Source organism: Choloepus didactylus, chromosome 20 (assembly GCF_015220235.1).
Source record: "Choloepus didactylus isolate mChoDid1 chromosome 20, mChoDid1.pri, whole genome shotgun sequence".
NCBI lineage: Eukaryota > Metazoa > Chordata > Mammalia > Pilosa > Megalonychidae > Choloepus > Choloepus didactylus.
Window position 1 is genome coordinate 8,703,342 of NC_051326.1, and position 13,098 is coordinate 8,716,439.

At 58.0% G+C, this 13,098-nt stretch overlaps 1 protein-coding gene across 2 annotated transcripts in view; it reads right to left on the bottom strand.

Moving 5' to 3' along the window:
• Window positions 1-206: 206 nt before the first annotated feature.
• Window positions 207-13,098, bottom strand: part of HS1BP3 (HCLS1 binding protein 3) — a 31,023-nt gene continuing 18,131 nt past the window's right edge. The window contains exons 5-8 of one of the 2 annotated variants that reach the window (XM_037813032.1): window positions 8,227-8,387; window positions 6,799-6,916; window positions 6,152-6,199; window positions 207-1,426 (exon numbers count right to left, since the gene is read on the bottom strand). In XM_037813032.1, the coding sequence (XP_037668960.1) occupies window positions 1,183-1,426; window positions 6,152-6,199; window positions 6,799-6,916; window positions 8,227-8,387 (571 nt within the window). In that variant the 3' untranslated portion in view covers window positions 207-1,182. The remainder of the gene's footprint in view (window positions 1,427-6,151; window positions 6,200-6,798; window positions 6,917-8,226; window positions 8,388-13,098) is intronic. The other variant, XM_037813033.1, reaches the window with a different exon arrangement.

The following is a 13,098-nucleotide window of genomic DNA, read 5'->3' on the forward strand; positions in this document are numbered from 1 at the left end:
AGGGGAGGGGGCCTTTCCGGATTAGAGGCGGAACATGGGAAGATGCAAGGCAGAGGCGGCTCTGGGCTCCCGTCTCCTCCCTGGCAGGGCAGGGGGCAGGGGCAGCTGGGGACGGCCACGGGGCTGGCTCTTGGCCCGTTTCAGGAAAGGGTCTGGGGTCCTGTTCCCCTCCACGCCTCTGTCAGGCAGGCAGGACAGAGCCCGGGAACAAGAGCAGTTGGGTTTTATTAAAAACCATACCCCAAAAAGACATTCTTTCCCCTTTTGCGCCATCATTCAATTACCAAGAATGCCCTGAGTTCTAGGCTCTTCCCAGCCCCCTGAGCTGGGGTCCGGGGGAGTCTAAGGCACTGACCCTGCCCAGGAGGGGTCTTCCACTGGTGAAAGGTGGGGAGCAAATCCAGACCCCAAAGTTCCTGATGGCATCGGCCCGACAGACAAGGCCCTGGAGGCAGAAGTCTGGGAGCCTCAAGCCCAGGCCCCACTTTGAGTGGAGGCGGCACTGGGCGAGAAGCCCACCATGGCCTGGGTCCCGGCAGAGCTCTGGGGGAGCTGCTGAGCCACTGTGCTCCAAGCTGAACGGCGGGCACCGGCCTGTGCCCCAAGCCTAGCCTTCCCCGGGAAAGGAAGGGGAGGGCCTGGGGCTGGTCCAGAAGGTGGGTCACTCGGAAAAGCGCTTGCCTAGAGCCTGGTGGCAGCGGCTCAGGCCCGGGCAGCCTGGCTCTCCCAGGCACCCACTTGGGATCCTACTCCTGGGGGACCCTCCCGGAGCCAGGCCACCCAGAGACTCCACAGTGGCTTGCGGAGAACCCCCAACCCAGGCCCAGGTCCTCCCTTCGCCTGCTCTGGGCTGGCAGTGCCCAGTGGGCACGAGTGAGGATGGGGTCTCTCTGTTCCCAGTTCTGCTCAGCAAGGCACCCCACCTCCACTGTGCCCTGCACAGCCATGGAGCCTGGGACCACATGGGCTCCAATTCCCATGATGACCCTCACTCCTTCCACTGCAATGGTTCCACTGTGACCCCAGAGCCCAGAGGAGAAAGGAGCAATGCTTTGGGGGTCCGCTGCTTGGGCTTCCAGCCCCCTCCTTCGGGAATGAAGTCGCTGCACCTCACTCACAGCCTGCCCCCCTCCACAGGGGAGGGCCTGTCTAGCCAGGGAGCGGGCAGAGGGGTGGGCAGGCTCAGAAGAGGCTGGGGGCAGCCTGGCCAGGTGTGTCGTGGTCCTGGATGTACTGCAGGATATCCATCTCGTCCATGGCTTGGACCTGCGGCTGCTTCCGCTGCCCAGCCACGGCTCCTGCCGGGACTGCTTTGGGGGGCACTGCTGGTTTCCTGGGTAGCACAGGCTTGGCTGCCACGGGTGGCCTGGGCTTGGGCGTGGGCTCAACTCCCAGGTTCAGAATGTGGTCCAAGTCCTCTTCAACTCTAAGGAACCAAAGAGAAAGGCCCTGAGTGGACCCACCTCCTGACAAAGTTGCAAGACCCAGAGGCAACACCACTCCCACCTGGACACTGGGCACCGGGCACTTCCAGGGAATGCACTGGGCACAGTCACTCGGCCTGCCCCACCAGGCCCCTTCCTCCATCCTGCTCCCGGGGAGCAGCTCATGGCTGGGTTCTCCTCCCGGTGCCAGAGCTGGGCGCCCGCAGCCTCCTGACAGCTGCCTTCCGGTGACCCTGCTCTAGGCACAGGGGACTCTTGAGGAAACTTTCCCTCCAACCCTTCAGAAGCAACAGGAACGCTGTGTGTCCTGAGCTCCTGCTTCATGCCAGACATCTTAGCTGCAGTGTCCTATTCCGTCCTCACAAACCCCCGAAGCCCTTCCGTGGGCCAGACAAAGGGCCGCTATGGTGGGAGGCCACACGGGACCAGCCCCTGGCACTGAATGGCCAGACAGAAAGGCCAGGCCACTGCCTGGCTCTGCCCCTGCTGCCCATGCTTCCAGCTCCTGGTGGGTAACTCGATTCCTGGAAACCAGACGTGCAACTGCAGACCCCATTTGGCCCATTCCACCCACCATCCGAGGCCATGGGGCTGAACCTATCACAGCAGACACTTCCACACTCATTAACATATTTAATCATCTCAAAACACATTCGTGAAAAGGGATGCTCAGGGCCCCACAGCTCGGCCCCACGGCTGGTGTGGGGAACAGGATTTAAACTGGGCGTGGCGAGCTCGGATCTCCATGAGCATCCACCTTCTGTGAGCACCCATGCACTGCAGCCTTTTCACCAGCTTCAGGTTGGGGTTGATCCAGGTTCGGTTGGTCCCTGTCTCTGCTGAGACCCTCCCAAAGCCCTTAATGCCGTGGAGGGAGTAGGAGGCTGAAAGGACCTGTCCCTTTCTCCCTGCTGCGGAGCCAAACCAGTGCCTCCCTCGTCTCTAGAGGGAGGAGCTTCTCTTTGGGCTTCGTGGTAATCTCTGTGGTCTCTGACACCCCCTCCTTGGGAAGACCCCCCTTGGGCCAGGCCTGGGGACATCTGCTGCCCCTTCTCTTCTCCCTCAAGAGAGGGCTTCAGTCTGGGGCTCACGGGTCTGAGAGGCCTCTCAGCCACTCAGAGAAGATCCACAACAAGAAGAGCTAGAAATACGCAATGATGGGCAAGGCCCTTCCCTGGGCCTCAGTTTCTCCATCTGTGAGGGGCCAGGTGAGGGCATTTCAAGGATGCTCCAGCTTCCAGAAGATGCTCAAAAAGAACGACCTGATGGGGGCTCCCAGGCCTCACCCCAGTGGGCAGGGAGTGGGTGGTGAGCCATCCTGGCAAAAGTGGGGCTCGGGAGCCCTGCACCCAAGGATGTGAGTGAGGTGACACCCCCAGCTCACGCTCCCGGGGCGTGGCGGCCTCACTCCTGCCCTCCCGGAGAAGCTGTGCACTGGCCAGTCTGGTCCGGAACCAGGGGATAGCAGGGGACAGGCAGGGCTGTGGGAAGGGTCCAAGAGCAATACCCCAGAGGCTCAGGCAGAGCTCCATGGAAAATTCCCGGGGAAATCCAGGGAGCTAATCTGGGGGGTGGAGGCAGCTGGAGGCCGAGACCTGGGGGCCCTGGGCATGCTACTTGGCCTCTCTGGGTTCCAGAATTGCAGCAGGACCTCGCAGAGCTGCCTGGTGCCATGCTGACAGGAGCGTGACCTTGCAGTCAGGGTCCCTGCCCCTGTTCCTCACTCCACAGACCCTCCATCAGGGCCTCGGCCACTTCAACACCACTCCCCACCCCCAACCCTCGTCCTCGGCCTCCCCACCTGCAAACCGGGGGATTCTCATGAGGACCAAATAAAATAACGGAGAGGGCTACAAGTGAGAGGGGACACTGCAGACACTGATTTTCTTCTGGGAGCCTCTGTGTGCCAACCGAGGCCCGCCTAAAACCCAGATGAGCGGCAGCACCCCCCACCCGGGCACCTTCGGCCCAGTGGGGAGGCGGATCCACACTATTAAAAGGGTCCAGGACCAACTTCTCGGGGCTCGGAGAAGGGAGTGACTCCAGGGGCCGAGCCAGCGGGGAAGGCTTCCTGGGGGAACCGGGGCTTCAGAGAAAGAGGCGGGAGAAGGGGACGGCACGGGGCGAAGGCTGAGGCGGGGCAGGGTGCTGGCAACACACCCCAACACCCCTGCAGCGCACCCCAATGCCTTAGCAGGTTGGTCCCGTGCAAAAGCCTGCCGGGCCAGGTGGAGGGAGGGAGCACGGTGATGTGTGTGTGTGTTTGTGTTTGTGTGTGTGTGTGTGTGTGTGTGTGTGCGCGCAGGCCAGGTGGAGGCAGCATGGTGGTGTGTGTGTGTGTGTGTGTGTGTGTGTGTGTGTGTGTGTATAGGTGGAATCATGTCCCCTATAAACACAGGCTGTCAGTGTTGATCTGCATCCCTGCGGGTGTGAGCCCACTGTAAACGGCCTTGTGAAGATGTCATTTGGTTATTATTTTCTGCAGGACAGGACAGGGAGGGGACGATGCTATTTTTAGTTAAGGTGTGGCCACCTGAACCACGGTGACTGTAAATCCTGTTACCTGAGGCCTTCTAAGGAGAAAGCCATGAGGAGGGGCCGGAAGCCGGAAGCCAGAAGTCAGAGGGAACCGGAAGAGAAAGGAGAGGACGTGGCCATGTGATGGGAGCAGAGGGGCAAGCCAAAGGAAGTGGCAAGCCAGTGCCCGGGAGGAAGCGAGCCACCTCACCTCCGAGACCACGGGATGCCGAGTTCCCACTGTTCAACCCGCCCACTGGGTGATGCCTGTCAGAGCGGCTCTGGCACCTGGGATAGGCGCAGGTGCCTTTGGTGAGGTCAGGCCAGCTCACCGGGCCTGGCAGGGCCTGCTGAGTGTGGAGGTGCTGGGTGCAGCCCCCAAGCCCCAGCCCCAGCCCCTGGCTGCCTGCTGCTGCCAGCCTCATACCTGGGGTCACTTCCAGTGATGGGGCACAGACCCCCAAGAGAGAGAACTGGAGCCCTCCTTGAAGGCAGGGACTTGAACAGATACTTGCTCACTTAACGTTCCTAGTGGCATTATTCACAATTGCCAAAAGATGGAAGGAACCCAAGTGTCCATCAACGGATGAATGGATAAACAAAATGTGGTATCTGCATACAATGGAATATTATTCCGTTACAAAAAGGAATGAAGTTCTGGTACATGCGACAACGTGGCTGGACCCTGAAGACATCATGCTGAGTGAAATCAGCCAGACACAAAAGGACAAGCACTGTATGACCTCACTGACATGAAATAATTAGAATATAGAAATTCATAGCCAGAAACTAAAATACAAGCTGCAGGGCAGTAGTGGGGGTGGGTAACGGGGGTTAATGCTTCATCGGCAGTTTCCATTGGGGCGATGGAAAGGTTTTGGGAGCAGACAGTGCTGACGGCAGCACAACACGAGGCCGCTTAGCCCCAATGAACTGTGTATTTGAAGGTGATTCAGGTGGGAAATTTTACGTTGTATGTATGTTACCACAATAAAAAGTTTAAAAAACCATAGAACTGTACAACACAAACAGCGAACCCTGATGTAACCTATGGACTTTAGTTAATAGTGTAACTGTAAATAACACTGATTCACTTATTCTATCAACGGTACCAACTAATGCAAAGTATTAATAACAGGAAAAACTGCGTCAGGGGAGAGTATACGGGTACTCTGTACTTTCTTCACGATTTTTCTGTAAACCTACACTTTCTTTAATAATAACAATATATATATAATAAAATCTTGTGGTTAAATAAAGAAAGTGAAGGCAGGGCCCCAGGACTCATGTTCTCCAAAGCAGCGGTTCCGGCGGAATGTGGCCCTGTGAGCTGCTAACAGGCATTACAAAGGAGGCCCTAGGGACCAAGAAGGGCACAAACTGCTGCCCGGCGTTTCCCCCACATGTGCGGGTGCTGAAGGCCCCGAGAGGTTCTGTGTGACATGGCATTTCCCGGCTCCTCTGGGAGTGGGAGCCCTGAAGGCAGCGTCTTTTAACCTCTCCCAGTCCTGGCATCCACGGAGCACGGTTGGAGGTGCTGGCGTACTGGCTTTAGGATGAACCAAGCCAGGAGGGTCCCACTACAACCCTCCCACTGGAAAACACCAAGTCTCACTGGGCTGGATGGGCCTGCCCGGCCTGCCCCCCTGGGCTGGCCCTAGTGCTTCTCTTCGCTGGGCCTCAGTTTCCCCCATTAATGAAATGACAACAGTGATACAGAACTCCTCCCAGCCTGCAGGATGTCAGGAGCAAGGACACAAGATGAGAGTGAACAGATGCCAGGAGCCCTGGGGAGATGTAAATACAAGAAGCCATCACTGTGACTCGGGCTCGGTGGGCACGCAGAGGGCTAACAGCCCGCGTCTGCTAACGAGGGTGCAGATGACAGCCTCCTGGGACCGCCCGCTGCAGTGCCAGAAACCATTCCTGGAAAGAGGCAGCTCAGCTTCCTGTAAGTCACCAAAGCATGGCCCTGCACTCTGGGTGACGCGGGTGAAGAGGCGCAGACGTGCATAACTCCAACCTCACGAGCAATGCAGCCGCACGCACAGAAGCCCAGGGAGAGCCACTGTGGCCCTGGGTGGGGGAGGCCGTCTCCCACCCGCTTGCACCCAGTGCTCGGAGAGTGCCCAGGGCAGGGAGGAGGCTGGCAGGTTCCTCCTTGGAAGGGTCCCAGGCCCAGCTCTCACCTGAAAGCTGTGCCTGGGAAGAGCGAGCTCTCTCCCACACTCAGGGTTCTATAAAATGGAAAAAATAAGGCCCCCAAGGGGCTGTCGTGAAGATTAAAGAAGACAACGTGCAGAAGGCCCAGCATACAAACGCCCGACCCACAGCAAACACCCAGTGAATAGCAGTTATTTCTACACAAGTTCTGTTCTTAGGACATTAAGCCACCCCGTGTGAAACCTACTGACCGAAACTTCCGGCTGGGCGGCCGCCCTCCAGAACATCTGCACTCCCGCCCCCTCCATGACTGTGTGCTGCCAAGAGTCAGCGTTATCTATTCCCAAACCTGTTTAGGCCAGTTACACTTGCTCTTGCAGCCACCTAGTTCAATTACTGTTTATATAAACCATTAAAATCTGAGCGTGAAAGAAAAAGCATTGTGGCGCACACGAAACCAAGTTCGGCCTTAGTTGTCTTTCTAGAATCCGGGAGCTGCTCTGGGCGGCTGACCCTCTCCAGGGATCCCCCTCACTGGCTCCTGACTGGCAGGCCGGGCTTCATTCCCTGGGGCTGAGGCTGAGGTGTTGGGATGGGAGCTGACCGCGTGGTGCCTTGGCCGTGTTAGGGGGCCCCTCTCAGAGCTGGCGAAGCACCCTGGGGTGGGGGTTACCTGAACAGCTCCTCGGAGGCGTCCGTACGGCCCAGGCTCTCCCGGGTGGCCGGCAACAGTAAGGGGTCCCCCAGAGGCACGGCCCCGCCAAGGTCTGGGTCATCGAACAACTTCAGGGCTGCAGGGAAGGCAGCGGCAGAGCGGTCAGGGGAAGCCATGGCCTGGTCCTCAGCAGCCCGGGGGTGCAGGGTGAGACGGGCAAGGGACCAGGAGGGACACAGAAGAACCACAGGGGTGGGGCCGGGTTGGGCAGAGGAGGGAGAAGGCAGGGGGCTCCTGCAGGGCCCGGGGCACCTGACCACCCACCACGTATGCTACAGTCACGTGATCTCGGCACTCAATGTGGCTCGTCCTGCACGGTCTCCCCACCACTTTCAGGAGGAGACAACCTCTCACACTCACTGTCTGGGCTCCCCCTGGTCCAATCCAACCGGGGTTCCTCACTTACCTCCCACGGCTGCACCCTAGTCTTCCAACTAATATTTACTGAGGGCCAACCCGGGCCAGGGCTGCCCTGTGCTGGGGTTCAGTGGGGGACAGGAGCTGGTGGCGTACCCCCCACGCCCGACTCCCGTGTCAGGGCTGCCCACACTGCCCTTTCATGAAAGCCAATGGCTGTCCTCTTCACCTGGAATCTCTCTCTTCAGCAGGCTCGGCAAACTCCTGCTGACTTCCAGCTCGGCTCTGGGACGACAGCCCATCCCTCCCCAGTGGGTGCCCTCCCTGGCTTTCCCGCAGGGGCGCAGACGTGCGTCTGCTCAGATCTGCTGCAGACTGGAGCTACCCTGCACTTGTCAGCCTCTGTCCTGCCTCCTATGGGCCTCTGAGCCCTGTGAGAATGGGAACTGGGTCTGTGTTCTGGGGTCCAGCCCAGAGCCTGGTACTCAGCAGGGGCTCCCTGAGAGTTTGCTGTATCAGGAGTGACATCATCCCCTGCCCACCCTGGATGAGGGCCTGGGCCAGGGGGAGGAACCAGACCAGAAGCCGCATGGCTGCTCGGCTTCTCCTTCTCCAGCTGTGCATAGAACCCTGTGGTGGAGTCTATCCAGGTAACACAAAACCTCTCGTCATAATCCAAACCGTACAGCCTTGTGCATGCCTGGGACAGGTCACCACCTACTCTCCAGCCAGACAACGCCTGGGGGTCCCCGGCACTGACCGCTGGCTGCAGGTCTGAGGAAGGGTCCTGCACACCAGTCCCAATCCACACCTCTCCAAACAAAAAGCAAGCCACCTGCATGAGCCTGGAATGTTCTGTCTGTGGGGCCACCAGGTGTGAGGCTAGATTTCTGCAGCAGAAGAACTCAAGAAGCCGAGTCTGTATTCTGTGCAAACAAGACAGAAGGGGATAACTTCCAACCCGCCTCACTGTTGGCAGCTCACCGAGTGGGCCTGAAAGCAGAAGGACACGCCTGAGGCTCCACTCACCGTCTTGGGGGGCAGTATCCTCTGCAGGGCCCTGTGGTGAGAATGTTCTGCTCGGGCCAAAGAGCCCCTCGTCAGGGTCCACCTCATCATCAAAGATGGTGAGCCGGGGCCAGGGTCTGGGCTTCGCGACCACTTGGAGGTGTTTCTTGGGCTTCTTGGAGCTGCAGAAACACAGACAACACATGAGGTGAGGACTTCCACAGGAGCCCTGCCCATGAGACCCTCACACGCACAGGCCCGCCAGGGGCCTGCCGGACTCGAGGGCCGGAGAGGAGAGCAGGACAGGAAGTGGACCATGGAGAGGCCTGACGGAAATCCAGGGGTGAGGCAGCAGCACCACCCTCCCGTCTCTAACAGACCAACACACCTCGAAAAGGGAAAAGTCAGGTCCTTTCTCCCCGGTGGAGAGAACCAGAACCAGCAAAGAAGTCAGGAGGAGGCAGGGCTGAGCCTGTGCCAAGAAAGAACCTTCTAGTGACCTGACAGTGGAATGGCTGAGACCCCCACTGCAGGAAGTGGCAGGCACGAAGCCTCTGGGACAGTGCCTTCCAGGTGGGTGCAGCAGGTGGAAGCAGGTGGGCGCGGGGCTGGACAGACGCCCAGACCACTCCCCGCCTGAATGCCCCTCTGGGCCCCTTGAGGTCACCAGTCGGAGGACAGGCTCTCCTTCCAAGGGCCGGGGTGGCCTCCGGATCTCAGCCCTCCCCAGGCCGGGCTCAGGATGCCACTCCATGGCTGGGACCCAGGGGGAGAGCAGACAGTCCAATCAGAAATGCTCTCGCATTGCCCCACACAGGTGTCCCTTCTCCAGCGTAGGACACACCTCATTCACGCTCACTTGCACTTTGCTGTTCTCCGGAGAGCAAGTGGCAAATTTTAAAGGCGGTGACTGAGAACTTGAAGGGGCTGTGCCCAGCGCCTGCACTTTCTCTGTCCTGGGCACAAGCCAGGTGAGGCTATGCCCCAGGCCACCAGGTACGCCCTCTGCTTTGCCAGGTAATCCTCCCCGGGCCCTGCCTGGAGTCACATGCAAGGGGCCTGGACTCCCCCACCCTAACAGCAGGCACCTTCTAGAGACCTTCAGCTACACCTCTGGATGCACCTCGAGGCACCACGGCTCAGCTGCTGTGGCCGTTCCTGTTTCCAAAACAGCACAGCTCTCAAGGATCAGAGCCAGGCAGTGGAGGGAGCCTTGGGAAGTGGGAGCCAGGTAGAAGCTGGGGCCCTCGGGGCAGGTGGCCTGGGGGGGCCCTGCCAGACTCACTGAGCCAGCAACCCTGGGGTGGGGCAGGAAGCTGAGTTTGCGTCTCCCGTGGAAGCCAACGATGGGCCAGGTTGGGGCGGCCCTGCGCCAGCTGGGACCTCCCGGTTGGCCCGGCTGCCCCCTCCCTCGGTTCCCCTTTGCTCAGCCCCTGCTCCTGGATCCAGCAGGGCCTGCGGCAGAGCAGGGGGGAGTCCCAACACCCACCCCAGGGCCCCTGGGCTGAGGGTCCTCGGGCTTTGGTGCCCTGCTGCAGGCTCACTGGCCACACTCATCCCACCACCCGCTCAGGAACAAGCAGGCCGGCCGATGGCCTGGGAAACCAGAGGTGGCACCCTGCCTGGCAAACAGGCCCCTTGCAGGGCAGCGAGGGGCAACATCACCCAGAAATCAGAGTATACACGGAGTCGGGACCATCTGAAGAACAAAAGAGCGAGAAGGAGCCACTGTGCCGGGCCCTCTCTGGAGAGGCGAGGCAGAGGCTTCCGGGGTTTTCTGCATCCGTGAGCTCCGGTCCCGAAAGCACCAAGGAGGTCTAGCTTGGTGTCTTTTGAGTTTTCCTCTCCAAGTGGATTTGTGCTCGTTTTCCTCCCTGGAGGTGTTTTTGATCTTCTGTTTTCTCGAATTGAAATACAGTACACCTGTGGCCCGGGGAGGGGGGCTGCTCAGCCGAGCACTGTCTGTGCCCCTTTCCTCTGTTGCTCCAAGTCCAGCCTCCCTGGCCCATCCCCAGGGGTGACAGAAAGCAGGCAGGAGGCAGGCGCCGCGGTGCCCAGAGCCCGGGGTCCCGTCCCGAGTGGCCCCAAATCTTCAGTCTCTGGTACTCAGCAGAGTGCCTGGTCCCAGACATTCAAATGCTGAATGAAAGGCTGGATGGGTGGATGGAAGGACGGATGGACAGACGGACAGGGCGACAGCACAGATCTAATCCAGACTTCTTCCTGTGGGCAGGAGGGGAAGGGGGGAAGAGAGCCAGCCCCCCCAAGTCAGCTCTTCTGTGTGGAGCTCACTGCTTCACTCGAGAGTCTTCAAGAGCCAGGGAAACACTAAGCGCCTCCACTGAGCACCTGGGGGAGGCAACGGGGCACAGAGGCCCCCCACGGTGCCTGGAAGACCCGTGTGGAAAAGACCTAACAGCCACGTAAACTGACCAGATGCCGTGCCCGCCCGAGGGGCCGGGGGGGGTCACAGGAGTGGGGGTGGGGGCTCAGGCCATTCCGTCAGGGTCTCTGGGGACATGACTCTGAGAGAGGGACCCAGTGACTCTGGGACAGACAAGGAGCCCCTGAAGGTTTCCACAGAGGCAGCTCCACCAGGGGAGGGGAGCAAGCCCGGAGCAGTCAGGGCCCACGGACGTGCTCAGGGCCTGGAATTGGGGAGCAGCAGCCGTGTGACAGAGAAGACAGGATCCGCAAGGATGTGGAAAGCAAAACACTCACAAGTTCACAGGTTTGAAGCAATCAACAGGTGACAGGGAACTCTAGGATAAGGCCTGGAGTCCTGACCTCAGAACTGGGGGAGAATTTCCACCTCTGAGGTGAGGCTCTGTCTCTTTGAGCCCAGTTTCTTCACCTCCCTCGAAGAGCTAACACCTCAGGGCTGTTAGGAGCACGACGTAGGTCACAGCCAGTCCCTCAGCCCAGCATAGAGCCCCTGCTCCGCTCCCCATATCAGAGGCCCCCCAGGCAGCACAGGCACGTCAGCTCCAGGGCACCCAGCCCACCAGCCCACCTCGAGACAAGCCCTCTGCTGACATGCCAGGAGGATGCCCCAGAGAGGGGCTGTCATGGGCAATTTCACATGTCAACTTGGATGGGGGTTGGTGTCCAGTTGTCTGGTCAAGCAAGCACTGGCCTGACTGCTACTTGAGGACATTTTGTGGACTTAAGTCATCAGCAAGTTGATTGCACTATGGCTGATTACATCTACAGTCAACTGAGGAGACTGCCTTTGACAACGGCTTTAAAAGGAGAAGTAATGATGTCAGCAGTCAGAAGAGTTCCTATCTCTACTTCATCCACTCAGCTTCTCCTGGGGAATTCATCAAAAACCTCCATCAGAGTTCCCAGTTGCAGTCTGCCCTATGAAATTGGGATTTGTTCACCCCCACAGTTGTGTGAGCTAAAATTCCTACAGTAAAACTCATAATATTTACACTATATACATACATGTACATACATACATATAACACATACACACACATATATCTGTTGGTTCTGCTTCCTAGAGGACCCTGACTAATGCACAGGGCAACTGGGCTACCCTGCAGTGAGCTCTGCAGCAGAGGGGATGGCAGGCCCTGACTCTTGCAGAGCACCAGGTGGCTAATCTGGACTTGTGCTGGCTTACAAGGGCCGCCAAGGAGGTGTGTCCAGCCCAGCACAGGCTGCATGGGGCGGGAGGGCTCCCTGGAAGGGCGCAGGCACGTGTAAGCATGTTTGTGCATCATGTGTGGGTGTGCACGAACAGATGTCACTTTCTGGCAGTGTGTGCCTGACAGAAGACAGACGTCCAGACCAGGCTCGTTCTGCAGGTGGGCACGGAGGACACGGGAGAGAAAGGCAGCAGATGCCATGGTGCAGCAGTCACTTCAGGTGACCGTGACTGATGCACGAGAGCGTCCTCCCCTCCATCCACCCAGAGGAGCGGGGAGCCTGTGCCCATGTTTCTTGACACATGGCAGGCCTCCCATGAGCACCGCTGCCCTGGAACCCAGTGCACTGGAGCTGGGGAGGGCAGCAGCCTTCCAAGGAACTGAGGGCAAGGGGACTGCTACTGTCAAAGCCGGGCGGAAGTCAGCTCTCCTTTCCAATAATATGACCTTCCCTCTGGTCATCAAACTGTCAAATACCAAGGGCAAGGAGAGAGTTCTGCGAGCTGTGAGAAAACAGGAATGTGTTGTGCACAAGGGAGTCCCTGTAAGACTAAGTGTTGATTTCTCATCAGAAACCATGCAGGCAAGAAGGCAGAGGGACAAAACAGTTAAAGTGCTGAAAGAAAACAACTGCCAACTAAGAATTTTATACCCGGCGAGACTGTATTCCACAAAAGCGGGCGAGTTCAGACATTCCCACGTAAACAAAAGCTGAGGGAGTTCTCCACCATAATGCTGCCGGACGAGCAATGCTAAAGTCGTTCTTCAAACTCAAAGGACACCAGAGAGCGGATCGAAGAGGCAAAGAAATAAAGACCTCTAAAGGTGATATAAATGCCAATTCTATAATATGGTATTTTCTGGTAGGTAACTACAGTTTTTACTTCTTACAGGTTCTAAAATGCAAATACATAAAAAGTAATGATAAAGCATAGTTTTGCCTAGACAGATAACATATAAAGGTGTACTTTGTAACAAGTACAATAAAAAGGTGGGGGGATGTGGGGTACAGGAACGGTGTTTGTGGTGCTATTGAAGTTAATTTGGTATCAAATCAAACATGATTGATAACAGATTTAGGATGTTAAATTCAAGCCCTGATGAGCTTGGCTCTGGCTTGGGATTGAGAAAACTTTCTTGACCAAAAGGGGGGAAAGAAATGAAAAAAATAAAGCTTCAGTGGCTGAGAGATTTCAAATAGAGTCAAGAGTTCATTCTGGAGGGTATTCTTATGCAT